The 19,880-nt window shown below is 59.6% G+C and overlaps 1 protein-coding gene across 1 annotated transcript; it reads right to left on the bottom strand.

Moving 5' to 3' along the window:
* Positions 1–1,551: 1,551 nt before the first annotated feature.
* On the bottom strand, positions 1,552–19,175 carry MYBPC3 (myosin binding protein C3). Its single transcript, XM_087423199.1, has 32 exons — positions 19,151–19,175; positions 17,747–18,013; positions 16,576–16,689; positions 16,414–16,497; positions 16,175–16,323; positions 15,293–15,410; positions 14,744–14,792; positions 14,397–14,426; positions 14,155–14,208; positions 13,377–13,394; positions 12,925–13,088; positions 11,794–11,926; positions 11,306–11,430; positions 11,114–11,219; positions 10,859–11,025; positions 10,315–10,480; positions 9,286–9,392; positions 9,171–9,200; positions 8,091–8,230; positions 7,760–7,840; positions 6,782–6,941; positions 6,354–6,458; positions 6,075–6,263; positions 4,806–4,940; positions 4,452–4,619; positions 3,656–3,744; positions 3,298–3,493; positions 2,904–3,043; positions 2,520–2,679; positions 2,268–2,404; positions 1,772–1,958; positions 1,552–1,562 (listed from the first exon to the last, which is right to left on the bottom strand). The coding sequence occupies exons 1-32, from the start codon at positions 19,173–19,175 to the stop codon at positions 1,552–1,554; spliced, it is 3,804 nt and encodes a 1,267-aa protein (XP_087279325.1).
* Positions 19,176–19,880: the final 705 nt, after the last annotated feature.

Genomic DNA, 19,880 nt, shown 5'->3' with positions numbered 1-19,880 from the left:
GCTGACCCTGGACCCTACAAAGGCACCTCTGGCCTGAAGGAAGCCGGGAGGTGAGATCATGCCCATCCGAGCTCTGGCCCAGCGGGGTCCTCACCATGCTTCCTGGGCTCCGAGAGAGGCTATAGGAGGGGGACTTCCTTCCCTGTGGCCCTGAGGTCCCACAGAGGGCTGCTGTGCTATGAACTGGCCGCTAGAAGGAGCACCAAACTGGGCTTTGACTCCTGGGCAGAGATTAATTCAGCAGTGGAGGAGAAACCGAGGCTCCCCGGGCCCCTTACGGGTGTGGTCCAGAGAGGTGTGGTGACTTGGCCAGGGGCTCCCACAGGGTCTGGAGGCCCAGGCTCTGGGCTCTCTCCTGGAGTGCCTTGGGTTGGGTAGAACTCCAAGAAGCAACTCTGGGACCAGCCTTCATGGAATTTTTTTCTATGCCGTGGAAAAACCTGGTGTTTCCTGGGCAGGAAGGACCATCTACACTCGGTCAGGGCACCTCTGAGACCTGCTGTCTTCCTCTTCCCAAAAGGAAAGTGGTGATCAGATTTAGGCTCCCCAGAGGGGGAAAAGCAGAGTAGGGCCCTGGCCCCTACATCTTCCTGGTTCCCAGTGTCTTGTGCTAGACAGGATCACTCTCTCCCAATGGGATACGGGTGTGGATGGGCTGTGGGCTTGTTACCCACTGGGACCCCAAAGCAGCCGGGTGCAGCTCCACTCCAGGCCTTAGGGGCATGGAACCACACAGATTCAGCATTGCCCCACAGACATCCAGGGTGCTGTGACCGTGGTCACCAGGACAAAGATACTACTGAGCACAGGGACGAGGCGGGAGAGCCTTGGGTTTCTGGCTCTGTTGCTAATACACTTTCCTCCTCAGTTTCCTCATTTGAAGAGTGTCTGCAGTGGGGGAAGACTGAGGTTCTTTCTGCGTTAATGTTCTGTGAGTTTAGGATTCCACTCTGGGCCTCATTTAACTCATCTGGGAGACAAAATACCTGCATTCAGTTTGCTATGAAGGTCAAGTCTGTTTCCCTCTGCTTTTTATGAAAACAAGCACGTTGGACAATGAGTCATTTCCCTGACTGCACTGGTCTTTATTGCCCGTACAGCTGAGAAGACATGGCAGGCCGGAAAGGTCTGTGCCCAACCATCAGTTCCTGAGCCCACCCACTTTTTGCCCCACAGATCTGAACTTCTGGGAGCTCTGACAATTCAGTCTGAGCAGAGCCCCCCCCCCCAAGCCCTGCTCATCATAACACACTGCCCTGCTGATGCTCCCCCAGCCCCAGGATACACACTTGCACCCACACATCCGACAGCAGGAAGGTGGCTTGTCCAGCTTCCTTCCAGGCTCCTGGCACATGGGCTGGCATCTGGTTTCACCTGTGACACAGGTTCCCTTGTAAGTGAGTTGGACTGAAACCTTGCTAAGAGCTACTTGCACCCTCATTTCCTGACGGTGCCCCCGAACCTGGGCACAGGGCTCAGCCTCTGATTTGGGCCCTGGGTGTCAGGGTGGTGCAGAGTACATACCTGGCCTTACCCAGGGAGCCAGCCCGGTCACTGAGGCACTGCAGGAGACAAAGAGGCCGTGCCACAGGTGTGTTGCACCTCCCAGCCTTCCGGAAGGCTTGGGGGAGCAGCCCTGGCAGCAGAGCCCAGAAGCCAGTACCCGTCTGGACATGAGGGTCATTGCAGCTGCTTGGGCCCAGACAGCAGAGTCCCAGCAGGTGCCCTGCCTCCTCCACACCCCCAGGCCCTGGCCCCACGCGTTCCTCACCTCGCACCTCCAGGCGGCACTGACACTGTGCCTCGCCTTGTAAGTTGGTGGCCCTGCAGACGTAGACGCCCCCGTCAAAGGGGCAAGGCTTTCTAATTTCCAGGGTCAACACTCCCTGCTTGCTGAACATGCGGAAGCGGGCATCTTGTCGCAGGTCCACGCCATTCTTGAACCAGGAAATCTTGGGCTATAAGTCAGGTAATGGGAGGGAGGGAAACCATCAGGTTGAGAGGAGACCTAGCAGGTTCCTAGAGAGACTGGCGTTTGTGTTTCTACTCTGAGGGCTCCCACTGGAGTCCCAAACTGTGCCCGAGGCTGAGAGTGAACAGGCAGCCAATGGAGAGTGCTGAGGCCCTGTGTTGGGAGAGGAGCCTGGCCCTGACCCCAAGAGGTGGAGGGAAAGCAGGGGGACAGGTTAGGGAGAGGACAACTCAGTGTTGGAGCCTCCGAGCCCTGCCTCCAGGGTCAGCCTGGATGAGGGCCCGAAGTTCTCTACCTCCGGGCTACCCCGGACGGCGCAGCAGAGGGTAGCGTTGTAGCCAGCGATGACTGAGCGGTTCACCAGGGGGCGGCTGAAGCTTGGGGCCTCGGAGAAGTCCAGGGCCTTGTAGGTGGGACGCTCATATTTGATGCCTGTTGGTGACAGGGCTTTCTACCTAGGGTGCCACACCAAGCTAGGCTCCCCTCCCTGCTCCCACTGCCTCCCTGCCCCAGCTGGCTCCCGGGGGTGGGAGTGAGGGTACAGCACCTGGTCTGGGGATAAAAACAGGCTCCTTGGTGGTGGCAGCTTTGTCACTGGGCCCCACCATGTTATGGCTGAAGACCCGGAAGTAGTAGCCATTGCCAATGATGAGCTCTGACACCACGCAGTGGGTGTGGCGGTAATGCTCTAAGACCGTGAACCACTCCTGGGGGGTGGAGGAGAGGGAGGGGTCTCTGGGGGCCAGGCCCTACTCCTGCCAGGGGCTCCTCTTGGGTACCCCTGGTATCTGCACCCCAACTGTGGAGGGACCCAGATCAGGGAGGGAGGATGAGAGGCGGGCCCATTTTAAGGACAGGGAGGGGCAGCTGGGCCCAGGTCTCCCTGGCCCTGGGGAGGGTGTGAGTGGGGGGCCCAGGACCTCGGGCTCACCATGGTCTTCTTGTCAGCTTTCTGGACCGTGTAGCCCCAGATCTCTGTGTTGCCATCATCTTGGGGTGGCTTCCACTCCAGGGCCACATTGAAACCCCATGCCTCAGCGACCTGAATGTCCTGGGGAGGACTTGGCTTGTCTGCAGGAGGTAGACCAGTTGGAATACCATGTCTCCCGATGCTGCCTGAGTAAGAGCAGGGGACGCCAGACTCCGGGGCCCCTCACCCCGCCAGCCTGGACCTGGCCTGCCTTCTTCAGCAGGCCCTGGGCAACCCAGAGGAGGGCCCGGGACTGAAGCTCTGGGCTGGTCCCCAGGCTTGGTCCCGGACCCTGGCAGCCCAGCTCAGGGCCTGGAAGTGAGCGGGCCCAGTGGGAGGCCCCAGGGCCACGCACCAACGATCTGCAGGACCAGCGTGGCCTCATCCTCCATGTTCTCAATGCGCAGCGTCACCTGGTAGGTGCCAGAGTGGGCGCGGCGAGCGGACCGGATGAACAGGATGGTGTCTGTGGGGCTGTTACGGATGCTCACCTCCTCGCCTGCCAGCGGCTGCCCCTCCTTGGTCCAGGTCACCTGAGGCCGGGGCTTGCCCTGTGGGGAGGGACAGCTCACTTGCGAGCCTGGCTCTCCCTGAGGTCCGGCCACTACCTCAGCCTCATACCTGGGTGAGGCCTTAGGGCCTGGTGAGCCCAGAGCACATCCAGCCACTAGTCGTGGACAACATACAGGGACAGGGAAGGGGAACAGGCCTACCTGGAATGGAATGAGGAGGTTCACGTGCTCCCCGACCTGCCTGTAGATGGTCTGGCGCAGGTGCCTGGGCAGCTGGAGCCGTGGCCGCTCTGGAGGTAGAGTGGGCGGCTCAGCGACGCCTCACCACGGCCCCAGGCCTGAGGAGCACCACAGCTCCATTCGCTCTTGTGGCAGGCCCAGAGAGCTGCGGCTAAGAAAAATGCTGCCTCCTGGGCCCTCCCCTCCTTTAGCTCCCCCTAACCCCAGCCCCAAATGGTTTGCAAAGCTCTTGCTTCCACCTGAGCCTCACCACACTGCTTCAAGAGGCAGGGATCAGAGAGGGTGAGCAACTTGTTTGAGGTCACACAGCTACTAAGTCACAGGCCAGGATGCAAATCTAGGCTTTTAGACCCTATGCTGTTTGCACCCCAGTTTGCTGCCTCTTCCCAGTTTGAGAACCAATTACATGATTGATCTTTGTTGGGAATAGAGGAATTCGATCCAAATGGGCCAAGCCGACCCCAAAGTGGCCTCACTGCTCAGTCCTGGGCAAGTGGACAATACCTACCTGTTGGAGCTGAGAGACTCAGAACAGAGCTGAGAGACGATGGTATAATGACCTACGTTTTCCCTGTTCCAGAACTGGGAGTCGACATGGAAAAGCCAAGAGGGCCCTCTCAGCACGTTTGCCCTGGGCCTGGGGCATGCTCTGTTTACCCCTCCCTCTAGTAGGGTCTTCCTGACTGTCCCCACTTCCACTGGAGCCAAAGGGCAGCGTGTCAGTGGCAGGTCTTGTGACGGCACGAGGGGCACTCACGCAGGATCTCCTGCACCGTCACGGCCTCCTTGGTGGTGACGGGGGCCCCAGGCCCTGCCACATTGTGTGCCCGCACGCGGAAGAGAAGCCGGGCCCCCGTGGGCAGGTCCTTCACCAGCATCGACGTGTGCTCCGTCAGCCCCTGCACGGCAGCCACCCACTCTGAGCCTGGGCAGGCGGGGAAGGCACAGCCATGGGCAGCGTCAGCATCGACACGTCCTCCTGCTGCCCCCCTCTCTGGTGGCTGTCTGGGGCCTCCACTGCAGATAGGGCCCCAGCAGGTGACAGGGGCCTGGCCTGGGGGGAGGTTCAGAGAAGGTGCCAGGAGGAGGGCCAGGGCTGGGGGGCACTCACAGCCCTCGCGGCAGTACTCCACGCTGTAGCCGTCCAGGCCCCCAGCTCCCACGCGCTCTGGGGGCCGCCACTTGAGGGAGACCGTGGTGTCGGAGACATCCTCCACCGCCAGGTGGGTGGGCTCGCTCGGGGGGCCTGGGCGGAGGGGAGGTCAGAGAGAGGTCTGCAGGACCATGGCCCAGACCCTCAACCACCCGCCAGTCACAAAGGGAGGAGCTGCCCTTTGACTGGCTTTCAGGCACTTTAAGAGAGATTTCAGCTCCATTAAAAGACATGTCTCTAGAAAGGCTTAAAAACAAACAGCAGTTACAAAAGAGAGATCTAAATAGGGAAAGGTACCCAAAAGAACACAAGCACACTTAGAAGGAGCCACTTCTGTCAGATAGCATGGGAAATGCTATAAAGGTAATTTAAGGGGAAACTAGCCTACAACACGGGAATTTCCTGGCACTATATGATTAGGTGAGTTGACTAAGACCTGAGGAAACTGGAAGTCAGTCCCTGAAGAGAGCAACTTGGACCCTGCTCCCCACAGGCACCCACTTCCTGCCGTCTCCCCAGGCTGGGCCCCCGCCCTGTGTCTGCCCCTGCCGCAGACTCTCATGTCCTGGTAGGAGAGCCGTCCTTGGGAGCCTGCCACACCCTCGGTGTCTGTTCTACCCTCTCAACCCCATTATCCAGATGAGAAAACTGAGGTTTCAGGGAGGGAGGATGACTCCAGATGGCCCTTTTGGGGACAAAGGAGCTGGCTCAGCAAACCCAATCTTGATTCCTGGTCAAGGGCCCTTTCCACAGACAGACGCCCCTTGGACCCTCAGGCACCCACTGCCCTCACCCTGTGCCATACGTGACAAACCCTGGTTGAAGGGAGTGGGGAACAGGGGACAGTTAACATTTATTGAGCACCTGCTCTATGCCAGATGCTCTGCCTACATTATCTCATTTCATCCTAACAACAGTTCTGTGAAGCAGATATTGTCATTATCCCCATTGTACAGATGTGGAAAGTGAGGCTGGAGAGGTGATCCAAGGGGCAGAGTGGTCTCAGCTCCACCCCCTACTAGCCAGGTACATTGAGCAAGTTATGTAAACTTCTCAGAGCCTCACTCTCTTCATCTGTGAGATGAAGAGGATTAATCCCGGAATGTGGATTCAGGGAGACCAAGGACGTAAATGCCTAGTGTGGTGGCCGCCCATGGAGCAGCTGCTGTTATTGGGGCCCCTTGACCGGGGACAGCGTGGGGGCAGTGCCGGGCCAGGCAGGCTCACCGATAGGCATGAAGGGCTGGGAGGCAGGGCTGGGCCTGGACATGCCGATGGCGTTGACCGCATAGACACGCATCTCGTACACCACGCCCTCGATCATGCGCTTCGCCTCGAGGCTCAGCTCCCGCAGCAGGTCGAAGTTGAGCCGCATCCACCGGTAGCTCTTCTTCTTCTTGCGCTCCAGGATGTAGCCTGACGACGGGGAGCGGGGAGCTCTGGTCTGGGGCCCAGGCACTGCCGTACCCCCGGCCCTCGGCTCTGCCCCCAGTGCCCTCGACTCACCCAGGACAGGCTGCCCGCCATCATAGGCGGGCGGCTCCCACTGCACCGTGCAGGAGTCCTCGCCCACATTGCTGATCTTGGGGGCTGCAGGGGCATCTGGCACATCTGTGGGGGGTGGACCCACATCAGCCCTGCCCGGGCCCGGGGCCAATGTGGCTCATTCCCTCATCACCCCAGCCAACAGCTGCAGGCTGCCCCCACCACCCCCAGAGCCATTTCTAGAATGCAGTTCTGATCATGTCACCAGCTTGCGATCAACTCTTTATGGCTCCCCACTGCCCACATTCACCCATGTCCCAGCCCCAATCCTCTCCATGGATCCAAGAGCAGGCCCCGGAATGTTTGTTGAGCGACTAAATGAATTAATGGATGAGCCCACCCTGGCTGCCCCTGTCTTCCCCGTCCGGACCCGGGCAGGCCGGCCTCACCGATGACCTTGACTGTGAGGTTGACCTGGTCCTCGCCCACGGGGTTCTTCACTGTGACGATGTAGACACCCTCATCTTCCTTCTCTGCCCCCTCGACGGTGAAGATGCTGCGGTCCTTGGTGGTCTCCACTCGGACCCGGCCCTCCGTCTCACACAGTAGCTAGGGGGCGACGGGAAGCTGGGAGGAAGGGCCCAAGTTGGACCCCAGAGGCTTCTACAGCCTCTGCAACGGCTGAAAGCCCAGAGATGGGAACGGAGCTCAGTGCAGGGTCCATGGGGAAGATGCAGTCTGAGTGGAAACTGCGCCCACGTGAGCGCCTAGTCCCAAACCCTTCATTTAGCACCCGCGTTAGGCGAGGCACCAGGGCAAGGACCTCAAGCTCTAGCTCTAGCTTTGTGATAGAACTTCAGGCAATCACCTATCCTCTCTCTGCCTCAGTTTCCTTATCTGCCGAATGGGAATAACATGACCTCACAGAGCTATGGTGAATTTTGTGTGTCTGTATCTTAGTCTCAGTCTCTCTCACTCTGTCTCTGTCCTATCTCTGTCTGTGTGTCTGTCTCTTTCTGTCCATCTCTGTCCATTTCTCTCTGCAAGACCTTGGCTGGGTAGAGGAACCAGCGGTGCACGGAGGAGGAGGAGCTGACCTGAGCGGCGCCCTGGGCAGCAACTCTTACCGAAAAGTGCCGGGGAAACCCACGCCCTGGATGGGAGGAAGCATGAAGTGGAGGTCGGCTCAGGAAGATGGGAGCCAGGGAGTGGCCCAGTCATGAGGGCTTCCTGGCAATGTTGAGGGTGTGAACACATGCCTGACTGAGACGTGAGGGCCCCGTGGAGACTCTGCCTGGGGCAGGAGCACACCTGGCCAGATGTGGCACCTTCTTGAGATGGATATCCACCTCGCCCAAGGCTGGATACCACGTGGGCAGAAAATGATGGAGGCAAACAAGCCATGCCCCACTTTCAGCCTCACTCACCTTCCTGTCAAACACCCACTCGTCACTGGCATCTGCATCCCCTGGGGCATCGGGGGCTGGCCCAGCCCGGACCTTATTCACCTGGGAGCATAGCAGGAGGCAAGTAGGGGACGAGGAGCTGACTCAGCGTGGAGGGAATCTCTGCCCAGCGGCCCCTCTGCTGCCCACCGGGCCCACCTCCCAACCAGCTGAGCCTCTGTGCTCCCAGTTGGTGGCCCGCTGTAGGGTGGGCACATGTGGGCTGGGGGTGGCGTGGGAGCAGGTCCCAGGGCTCATTGGGTCCCACGCACCCATTTTACAGATGGGGAAGTGGAGAAGGGATCCACAGTACCTGTGGGATGGTCTTCTGCCAGATCACAGTGGGAGCAGGGTCCCCAGAGATAGGGACATCCAGGCGTAGCTTGTTGCCAGCCACAACCACGATGGTGTCTGGCACGCGGCCTGGGCAGTCCAGGTGGATCTTGGGAGGTTCTGGGGGGAGATGGCATAGGTCAGAGAAAGGAGAAGGGACCCAACGCCCAAGAAACAGGGAGAGCCTGGAAGGAGCTCGTGCCCCTGGTTGTTTGCTGTATTTTTAACCAGTTTTATTGAGGTATAATTTACACACAATAAAATGCCGAGTGTGAGCATACAGCTTGATGAGTTTTGACAATGTATACACCTGTGTAACCACCACCCAATCAAGATCTAGAACATTCTCATGACCCCCGAAGTTCTCAGGAAGGTTTGTAACATCAGGTTGCCTAGTGCAGCATTTCTCAAACTGTGTTTGGGGGAACACCGATGTCCTTCCAGAAGGAAGAAAAAACGGTTCCAGGGCTAAATAAATTAGGAAACCCTGGATTAAACAAAGTTAAGCAGGTTTCTTTACCATAGGATTTTTCAGAGCCTTCGACATCCCAATGCACCTTCTGAATCAGCGAGAGGTGGACCAAGTGTTCGGTGTTTCCCAAACTTATTTCACTACGGAACCCTTTCTAATGGAGCATCCTATGAAGTGAACCCAGTTTGGAAAGCACTGACCTAGAGCACGCCTCAGCCTGGACTACTCTCCTGAAGTTAGGATCCTAAAATGCCTGATTCAAGTTTAATGTAAAAGCAGGAGAGGTACTTCTAAAGGCAGAAAAGATTTAATAATAAGATTTCACATTTGTGACGCCATTTGACAGCTCACACCATCTCATCTCATCTTTCCTACAGCCCCATGGAGGAGGCACGGCAGGATTCCCATTTTAGAGATGAGGAAACTGAGGCTCAGAGAGTTTATAATTGGCCCGTGGTCACAAGTGCCAGAGCTGGGGCTGGTCTCAGGGTCCCCACTCCTGGGTCTTGCTGTTCCCTCTGTGAGTAGAGGGGAGACACAAGCAGGGTGGGGTGCAGGGAGGCAGCACACAGGGGCCCCAAGACTCACCCTGCCTGGGCACAAAGTCAATCTTGACCTCTGCAAGAGAAGGGAGAGCAAGTGGCACCAGGGCAAAGGTGGGGCCGGGCAACAGGGGCCCACCCCGACGTGGACGCCAGCTCACCCATGAAGTGGAGCTTGGCCGACAGGTTGCTGGCGAAGCCCTCGGGCACAAAACTGTAGTCAGCCTCGTCTGCAGGCGTGACGTCGTCAATGGTCAGTTTGTGGACCCTGCGGGGCAGCGGTGGCTCAGGGGGACTCCACTGGACCACACATCCTTAGCCTCACCCTAGCCAGGGCTCCAGGGGGCCCTCACCACATCCTAGCTCACTGGTGTTCTGGTGTTTTAAATGCTTTCTTTCTCTATTTTTGAATTTTCTAGCTCTTTCTCGTGTTGGTAGGGAGCTAGAGGTGGTAGGGAGCTAGGTAGGCAGTGTAGAGGTGTCCCCTTGGCTGGGCCTATGGAGACTGGGCAGGGACTGGTCTCATTAATCTCCGTGACCTTGGGCCCAGCACGGGCCGGCCCAGATGCCCGCAGCATGAGTAAGAGTGTGGGGGAGAGTGAGGGCCCCTGGCCAGAGCTGACCTCCTTCATGGCCTCCCGCCCTGCCCTGGTCACGAGTCTGGGGGAGGCGGCCGGGGGGCTCCCAGCCTGTCTCTCTCTCTCACTGCTTGTTCTTCGTGTCTGTCTCCATCCTTTTCTGTCTCTGATGGACTCTCCTTCTCTGTATGCTTCTGTCTCTCCTTATCTCTCTGTCTCTGTCTGTCTCTGTCTCTTTCTATATAATCTCTTTTTCTTTCTCTCTATTTCAGTCTCTGTCCTGTCTCTGTCTGTGTATCTGTCTCTTTTTGTTCATCTCCATCTCTGACTCTGTGTGTCTGTATCTCAGTCTCTGTCTCTCTCACTCTGTCTCTATCTCTCTTTTTCAGTCTCTGTCCTATGTCTGTCTGTCTGTCTCTGTCTGTTTCTCCCTCTGTCTCTCTGTGTCTGTCTGTCTCTGTCTCTCTCTCTGTCTCAGTCTGTATGTGTGTGGGTCTCAGTCTGTATGTGTGTGTGTCTCTTTGTCTCTGTGTGATGTCTGTCTCTCCGCCTGTCTCTGCCTGTCCCATCCTCCTGCCCCCATCTTCACTGGGCTGAGCCCCGCACACTCACCGCCCGATGTGGGACACCTTTATGCGGCTGTCGGGCACCAGCTCCTTTCCGTTCTTCAGCCACACTCCCCGCACGTTCTCGTCCGACACCTCACACTTGAACACGGCCTGGTCCTTGGCGCCCACCGTCAAGTCCGCAATGCTCTGGTAGACCTCCAGCTTTTTCTCTGGGGGGCAGGGCAGAGCCAGTGAGCTGGGGAGGGTGTGTGTGGGTGTGGGCGTGAATCCCGGTAGAGATCACACGGGCACATGAAAATACATGCATGTGCATGCATGAGCGTGACAAGGAAACTCGTGTGTGTGTGTGTGTGCGTGTGTGTGTGTGTGTGGCGCTAACCAGGCCCATCTGACCCTCCCATACCCTCTGCGATGGCCACTTCAGCATCCCCATTTTACAGACGAGAAAGGTGAGGCTCAGGGTGTCAAAGTGACTTGGCCAAGGTCACACAGGCCTCGATCCTGGGTTTGCCTGATTCCCGTACGTGGCTGGGGGGTCCCAAGTTCCTGAAGCCTCGTGTGCTCCCCCCTGCCCCCGTGGGCCTCACCTTGCACAATGAGCTCGGCCAGCGCCTGGCCCCCGCTGGTGCGCAGCTCGTAGTGCCCGGCGTCCTCCAGCGTCGCCTCGTTGATGATCAGGTGGTGTCTCTGCCCGTCCTTCTTGAACCGGTATTTGAAAGTCTCCTCCCGGGTCAGCTCCACCCCATCCTTCAGCCTGGCCAGTGTGGGGGCAGTTAGTGCTGTGGTCTCCTCTGGGGATGCCCCCCGGCCCCCCAGCCCGGCCCCACGCCTCTGGCACTCACCACTTGACCTGGGCCCCCTCCTCGGACACCTCACATTCAAACTCCACCCGCTGTCCCACCATCACCAGCTGGTCCTCCAGGGGCCGCGTGATCAGCACAGGGGGCTCTGTCAAGGCAGAGAGAGCATGATGCCTGGGCCCCTCTGTAGCCCTCCCCTCCCAGGGCCCCAGGGTCCTAGGGTCCCGGGCCCACCTCTGACGAAGAGCTCCGTGCTGCACTTCTCGCCGCCCACCACGCACTGGTAGGCCGCATCGTCTGCCAGCGAGCACTGGCTGATGGTCAGGGTACGCTTGGCGCCGATGGACTCGAAGATGTACCTGGACGGGGGCCGCGGGGGAGTGACGGGAGAGCCATGGACTCACCTCCTGGGCCCCGGGTGCCTCCATCAAACCCGCCATCAGGACCCCCGTGCCCCCACCCCAAGCCTTCCAGGAGCTGGGCCTTACTTGCTGTGAACAGAAGGGGCCATTGGAGCATCCCCGATGGGAGGAAGCGAGACCGAGAGGAAAAGAAGAAGGAACAGAGACAGAAAGATGGGAAATTAGACCCAGAGGGAGAGAGGAGTGGGGAAAGATGGAGAAACAGAGATGGAGAGAGAGGCAGGGAGAGCAGAGCTGGGGAGCAGCCGTCTCCCCTGAGGGCTCCCCCACCCCAGGACCTGCTCCCCGCCCCGGCCGCACCTGCCACTCATCTGGATCTCCTGTCCGTTCTTAAGCCACTTGACCTCCACGTCGGGGTTGGCCAGCTCCACGGTCAGCCGGATCTTGTGGCCCTTGCTCACCTGGTAGGCCGGCTCCAGCTTCTTCTGAAAGGCTGAGCGCCACCCCTCAGCCCCCGCCACCCCACCACCTCTGTTCCCGGGCCGGCCCAGGCGCAGAAGGCTCACCCCCCACCCGACCCGGCTGGGGCAGAGGGCCCGGGTCTTCCCTCCAGCCCCTCCTTGCTTCCCCTTTCTCTCTCCGTCTCCGTTGTGACTGTTTCTTTATCTCTGTCTGTTCTAGGTGCCATTCGCCTCCTTGTCTCTCTCTTTGTCCCTGTCCCCTAAGTCTATCCCTGAGCTGAGCAGATGGGGTCCTCTCCACCTGCTCAGCTCAGGGATAGACTTAGGGGATTCCAGAAAGACAGAAGCTTGGCAGGAGAACAAGTGACAGGATGAATGGACCTTCTCTACCTCTGGACTCTGTTTTAAGAGCAAGCCCCGTTTTTCTGCTCCTGCTGGGTGTCCCCCACCTAGTGGGCAGGCGAGGACCCTGCTTTCCTGGCTCACTTTCCGGGGGCTCATGTCCACACTGTGAACCCCTTGATGGGAAAGGGCTAGCCTGAGCCCTCTCCTCTGACCGGCCTTGGGGTGGGAGCTAGCCCTGTGCAGCTGTTTCATTTGTTTTGTTCTGTTTGCCTGTGAGGAAGATTAACCGGGCTTGTCTCTCTTCCCAGGTGAGGGTCTCTAGACTAAACTGGCTTCTTCCCTTTTTCTTGGATGTGGCCAGGGTTAAGCAGGCTTCTTTTCTTTCCAAGGGCGGATGAGGGAAGCAGGAGTTGCCTGGTTTTTACTCCGTGAGGAGGGCTAACCTGTGCTCTCTCCTTTTCCTTGTGGTATCCCAGGGCTAACCTTTGCCCTGCTCTTTTTCTGCGTGGAAAGGGGCTAACCTGGGCACTCCTGTATTTTCCGGCACAAGAGGGGGGTTAACCTGGGCTCTTCTCCTTTCCTGGGTGTCTCTGGGCTAAACTGGACTCTTCTCTCTTTCTGTGTGTGTGAGGGGGTGGGGCGCTAACCTGCACCCTCTCCTTTTGCACAGAGGGGGAGGGCTAACCTGTGCTCTTCTTCTCATCGCGCTTCATGCCCTTGAGTCTCTTGAGCATGCCGCGCAGGTCGGTGATGCCGTGCTGGAAGGCGATGCGCTCGTATTCGGACGGGGGCGCCTGCCGCAGGATCTCCCACACATCCTCCTCGGCCGGGGCCTCCAGCCTCAGGTCCCTGTGTCCCGCAGTCCATGCCCAGAGGCTTCAGGGGATCCCGGGGGCCAGGGCAGGACTTCAGCCCCCTCCCCACCCTGGGGTGGGGCTTCCTGGGGCCCAGGACCAAGGAGCTGTTGCTGCCCCTGCCCCTCTGCCCTTTCCCTTCTGGTGGGGCCGCTTCAGCCCGCATTTGTCGGGGCCAGTACCGGGGATCAAGGGGGTTTAAGGTCAGTAGGAGGGTCAGGGTCAGGGAGGGGTCCTGGCAGATGTAGAGGGTGACGGGTGCTGAGCTTCATCGGGCACTCACCGCGGGGGCCGTAAACTCCTGCTCCGGGTGGGGCAGAAAGGCAGTGGACACATTAGAGGCGTGGGCCACCTCCCCCCAAAGACCTGAGACGGCAGCCCCTGGGGCCTCACCTCATGCCTCCTCCCCGCACCCACGCCCCTCCATTCACGGGCCACCTATGGGGCCCCTGCACAGTCGCCGTGCCTGTTCCTCCTGAGCCTGGCAGGTGGGTGTCGGGAGAACCTGTGGCTCGGCGACTTGCCTTCGTCAGTGGGGATCGTCACCCAGGCCTGTCTGACCCCAGCCCCATCTCTCACTAACTCACCGTGGCAGGGATGGGCACGGGGCCACGCCAGCGCCCTGCTACCCCAAAGCCCCCCACCCCGATGCTTACTCTCTGGGCAGCAGCAGCATCGGCAGTAATGCAGGGTCCAGGAGAGGGAGGGAGAGGGCAGAAAGGACATGAGTCAGCTGGGCTGGGCTGGGTGGGCAAATCCTGTGGCTCTGGGGCCCTCTCGCAGCTTCTGCTGGGTCCCCAGAGCCTACTGCGGTAAGCTATCACAGACTCAAGCGTGGGGTGGTCGTGGGGGACACTGGGAGGATGTCAGTTCACAGGACATAATGTCCACAGAGCCCTCTGACTCTTGCCAACACCAGGATCGTCCCATTTGACAGACAAGGAAACCAGCTCAGAGAGGTGCAGTGACCTGCTCAGGGCCACACAGCTGAAAAAGCGCAGTGCTGGGATTTGAAGCCAGCTCTCACCACCTGCCCCAGGAGCTGCTACCCAGGGGCTCACCTCTTCTTCAGCAGCGAGCTGAAGTCCAGTGTCCCAGCGTCCTCGTGGCTGTCACTAATGGAGAGGGACCCCCAGTGAGGGACCCCCTAGTGGAGCCAACTAGAAGGGACTTGGGAGCTGGGAGGGGGTGGGTGGGGGTGGGTAGAGGAAGAGGAAGAGACTCTGGCCAGATGGGGGCTCCCTGCCCGTCTCAGACCCCCAGGGCCTGTGTATGGGGGAGGTAGGGGCCAGGGGAGGAGTACCTGATCCGCCGACCACCTCCAGCCAGGCTCCTGTGGGGGTTAGACCCGGTTCCTCACCTGCCCAGGGGAGCTTGCTCTCCCCCATTCCCATAAACTTCTGCTCTGCCCCCCACATCACCCCCAGCCCTGACCCCCCACATCACCCCCCATCACCTCCAGCCCTGACCCCCTCGTCACCCCCCATCACCTCCAGCCCTGACCCCCAACCCCCATCACCTCCAGCCCTGACCCCACATCACCCCCATCACCCCCAGCCCCGACCCCCACATTACCCCAGCCCTGAGCCCAAGGGGCCTCAGACCCCCGCACCGGCCTCCCCCAGGCCCCGAGGAGAGATGGCCACTCACGTGCGGCGGAAAGCTGAGCGGAGGTCCAGGTCTCCGGGGCCGATGGCCTCTGGGTTCAAAGAGGAAGATGAGGCAGGGAAGGGGGCTTCCCAGGGGCCATCCCAGAAGCCCTGTCCTGGGATCTCTGAGTATCGCAGACCTGCCCACCCACAACCTCCTGAGAGTGGGCTTCTGCCCCAGGCCCCCACAGTCTGAGCCTTTCCAGGGACGAGGTACCAGGGAGGTGGGGCAGGTTATGGTCCCCAATCCCTTAGAGGTGGTTGATCTCCCACTCCTCTCTCGACTTGCCCTTCACCTGGTCACGTGTGCCAGGACCCCGGACACCAGGATGATTAGACCCTAGACAACATCCGGACTTGGCCGTCAGACCCCACCCCACCCCTGGACACCTCCTCGGATTTCCTTCACGGCCCTGCATGAGCGGCATTGGGCGTGTGGTCAGCAGTTGTCTGGCCGGGACTGGCACCCTCCACAGTGTTGGGAAATGGAGGCAGGCGCGGGGACCCGTGGGGACCCCGAGCCCACGACAGACACCAGGGCCCCCCTCACCGTGGACGGTGAGGTTGAAGTTGCAGCTGTCAAATTTGTCCTTGGTGGACACCTCACAGCGGTAGCCGCCAGCAAAGGTGGCCTGGGCATCTGTGATGTGCAGCTCAAACAGGTAGACCTGTGGGGGTGAGGTGTCAGGGAGACGGGGGCCAGAAGACAAGGCCCTTCACCCCTAATGCTGGCTAATGGCCACCAACATTTTTACCCCTCAGGGTTTAGTTAACCCGTACAGTTATATGCAAATAGAAAATGGAAGGCCTTCTCAAGACACATGACTGCCATCTGCTGGCACAGGGTGGTGATAAAATATAAATCTGTGATGACTCCAAGGCAAACGGCATTCACTTAAGATGATCCACTTTTGTGCAGTGCACTGCCCACACAATCGAACAGGTCGGCCCTGCCCTGCCAGAGGCCCCCTTGCCTGAACCAGGACTGTGCAAGAGTGAAAGGAGCAGAGGCTGGGAGTCAAAGCACAGGTTCTAGGCCTGGCTCTGAGTGACATCAGACCAGCAACAACAACCTTGAAAACTTTGGTTCATCTGTATAATGAAGAATTGTTCTGGTTGGTCACTGAGGGTCCCTTGAGCTCTGATACCCATCCATCCAGGGGCTTTCTGCTCTCACTGGCTGGTGCCCCCCATGCTTCACGATGTCCCCCAGCCTTCCCGACTCCCTGGGCCCCCAAGCCCCGCAGGTCCCCTGAGCCTCCCCATGCTCCCCGTGTGCCCCTGGTGCCCCAACCTGCTTCCCAGGCTCCCCATGCCCCTTCTTTGCTCCTCCTGTGTGCCTCTGGTCTCATGGTGCCCCTGTGCCCCCCGCAGGCTCTCCGTGTCCCCTTTGCACGGGGCCCCTGAGCCTCCCGGTGCCCCCAGGCCCCACCTTGCTGGCCCGGTCGTAGCTGTCGTGCAGCTGGAGGTGCTGGCCCACCTTGCTGCTCAGGTCCACCCACTTGCCCTTGAACCACTTGACCACGGGCGGTTTTAGGAGGCTGGCCCCGGCCACGCGGGCTGAGAAGGTGATGTTGCCGCCTGCAGGAGAAGGGTGACAGGCTGGGCTTGGGGGATGCCCTGCCGCCTCCCTCCCCACCCCACTCCTGGGTGCAGGAGCCCCACACTCACCCACGGTCACCTCGCCATCCTGTGGCCGCATCACAAAGAGGCCGATGGGGTCGTCAGGGCCATCAGGGGCCGCTAAGCTTGACCCTGGGAAGAGAGGCCTTTGAGACCTGCCCTGGGACACCCCCACCGCTGGCTGTGGCCCTCCCTGCCCACCCCTCTCACCTTTGGGACTCGGGGAGCCTCCTGCTCCCTCAGTGGCTGAGGCCACGGCTTCTCCGGGGACTCCAGGAGCCTCGGCAGGGGCGGGAGCAGGGCCCGGCACAGGTTCTGCCTTCTCTGGAGGGGAATCAGTGGTGGGGGTCGTGGAGCAGCTTCTAACCAGAGACCCCTCCTCTTGTTCCCGATCCCTCCTCAGTCTTTTTTTGTGTGTGAGGAAGATCAGCCCTGAGCTAACATCTGCCAATCCTCCTCTTTTTGCTGAGGAAGATTGGCTCTGGGCTACATCCGTATCCATCTTCCTCTACTTTATATGGGACGCCGCCACAGTATGGCCTGACAAGCGGTGCATCGGTGCGCGCCCAGGATCCGAACCCGCAAACCCCGGGCTGCCGCAGCGGAGCGCGCGCACTTTTTTTTTTTTTTTTTTTTTTAAAGATTTTATTTATTCATTGTTTTCCCCCCAAAGCCCCAGCAGATAGTTGTATGTCACAGGTTCACATTCTTCTAGTTGCTGTACGTGGGACTCGGCCTCGCGCTGGACGGAGAAGTGGTGCCTTGGGGCGCACCCGGGATCCGAACCCGGGCCGCCAGCATCAGAGCGCGCGCACTTAACCGCTTGCGCCACCAGGGCGGCCCTCCCTCCTCAGTCGTTGCAGGCTCATTAAATACTCTGTGTGTGCAGAGCACCATCTGGCCTGCATCTCGCCTATCTCCTCACCCTCGCAGACCATCTGTGCCCACGTCCCGGTGGGTCTGCCCTGAACAGCTCTGAGGTCCATCCCTCCTCTCCTTCCCCAGGCTTCGGTCGTGGTCCAGCCCCCAGGCTGGGCTGGAGCTTCCTCCGCGCCCACAGCTCCCGGGGCTTCCCTGCCAGCGCACGTAGCCCGCCAGGTTCCCAGTGTGCGTGGGTCCACCAGGAGGGCAGTGTTATGCCTTGTGCACCTCTGAATTTCCCCACCTCCGCAAGGGCTGGAACAGGCCAGGGAGCCACATGGGGGCACTCAGAGAGGCCCTGCTGCAGAAATGGGGAAAAAGCACTCCTGGCAGAGGTCATGGCCAGAGCAAGGGCGAGAAAACAGGAAAGCACCTCTTACACCTTGGGCAAGGGAGCGGTGGTGGGGCTGCCCCTGTCCCCAGAAGCTCAAACCTCAGGGAGGGCTGACTAGGGTGTTACCTGGCTCTGTGACCTTGAGCTCAAACTTGACCTTGGAGGAGCCAGCGATGACTGCATAGAACCCCTGGTCGGCAGGGCCCACATCCCGCACTGTCAGTGTGTGCCGCGTGCCCTCGGCTGCCAGGCCGTACTTGTCGCTGGCACTGATGTCACTGCCCCTCCGCTGCCAGCGCACTTTCAGTCCTGCCCGCTCTGTCTCGGCCTCGAACACAGCAGAGCTGCCGGCGGCCACCTCCGCTGACCGTGGCTTCTTGCTGAAGGCTGAGACTGAGGGGACAATGGAGGCTGCAGGGGCCTCTGGCTTGCCCACGCATCCCGCCCCTGCAGCCCCTCTTATTAAATATAGTGATAAGCACTTGAATGCATCACCTCATTTAATGCTCCAACAGCCCTATGAGGTAGGAGTGGTTATTATGGTGGTTATTATGCCCATTTCTCAGATGAGGACACCGAGGCTCAGAGAGATTAAGTGACCTCACAAGATCACACAGCCAGTAGGCAGGAGAGCCAGGGTTGTGGTCCTAACCTCCACATGAGAGTTTTGGTAGGTGAGTCCCTGGATACCCACCCTCCCTGCCCGGGGGAGCCCAGCCCCTTTCCCCCACCATCTGGGGCCCTTGGCAAGGGACGAGTACTCTGCCTATTTGGATGTGGCTAAATTTGTCCTCCAGGGGCCTTAGGCTGAGAATCAGCAACTGAGATAAAGCTGGCGTGGGAGGGGGCTGGGGGCTGGATGCCTGCCCTGGACAACCTCAGTGAGGGCACAGGCCAGGACCAGGCTTCTGAGCTGTGACTTTCTCTGCCCTTGGCCGGGTCCCAGGGGCCCCTTGACTGTCCTTTCCCAGAGCAAAGAGGCTGAATGACCTCAACGGGGGGGCCACGCCTGGTGTGGGGGCCACAGGGGTACAGAGAATCTCGCAGCTGGAAGGAACCAACCCAAACCCTCCTCGTACAGATGGGGAAACTGACAGCCAGGGAGGGAGGGACTTGTCCAAGAGCGTTCCTGAGCCTGGCTCAGGTCTAGACTCAAGCTGGGCTCCTGCCTGCAGCCGCCTTTTCCCAAAAGGCAAGCCCAGGCCTAGCCTTGCTGCAGAAGGAGATGGGGACGGGGCAGGGGAGGCGGCCCCCTGTGTCCTGAGAGTGGGGTGACGGCCCTGGGGGCTTCCTGCCTGGCTGTCTCCCCTCCCTGTGCCCCTGACCCTGGTTTACCCTCACCGGAAGGAAGGGAAGGAGAAACCAAGAGTCAAAAAAAAGACCCCAGAAGGACAGTCTCCCTGCTCTGGGGCTCAGAGGCCTCGTCCTCACCAACCCCCTCAGGAACTCGCTCCGAGGCCTGCCACCCAATTGTAGAGCTCCCTAGCCCTCCCTGCCCCATACTCAGCCTCAACCCCAGGCCTGAGCTACCTGGCTTCTTCCCTGGTTCAGGCATCTTGAGAGAGGTCACGCCAGGAACCGAGCAGGCACAGGCCACCCAGGGAGGATCTGAGCGGGGACCCGACCCCCAGCACTATATAAGGGGCCCTCCCCTCTCCAGGCTCTCCTTATCTGCCTCCTACCCAGCCACCTGCTAAATATAGACAAATTCCAGAGAGCCAGGCTCTCCAGGAGGAGGTGGGGCTGTGCGGTTCCTGGCTGGCCCCTGTCCCTTCCTCCGCCAGCCCGGTATGATGGCTTCTGTCCCCCCAACCCTTGGGGAACCTCAGGCCCTGTCTGTATTTCCTTCTGACAGGCAAATTGTGCGATGGGAGTATGCTGGGCCCATAAACCTGAGGCAGATGGACCAAACGCATCCTTGCCAGGGGGTGTGGATGTTGGTTACGCTCACAGGCCCTGGACCAGGCGGCCACGAGTCCTGGCACCGCCACCCCCTTAACCTCTCAGGGCCTTAGTTTCCTCATCTGTAAAATGGGGCTGCACCCGCTTGACGGATAACAGCGCCCACTGCATAAGATTGTCCCATGTACAAAGTGGGTATATAAATGAAAATGCTACAATGACGCCAGGCACACAGAAGATGCTGAACGAATGTTTGCTCTTATTTTCCGGCCCCTAGTATCGCAGCTCACAGGATGCTGGGTTGGCCTTGTACTGTGGAATCCTGGGTGGGCTTAGTCCAGGGCCAGGGGGGAGGGGG

The sequence above is a fragment of the Ceratotherium simum genome, chromosome 34 (assembly GCF_057802395.1).
Source record: "Ceratotherium simum simum isolate JZ-2026a chromosome 34, ASM5780239v1, whole genome shotgun sequence".
Taxonomy (NCBI): Eukaryota; Metazoa; Chordata; class Mammalia; order Perissodactyla; family Rhinocerotidae; genus Ceratotherium; species Ceratotherium simum.
Note: the sequence above shows the minus strand (reverse complement) of the source record. Positions and strands in the feature narration are given on the sequence as shown.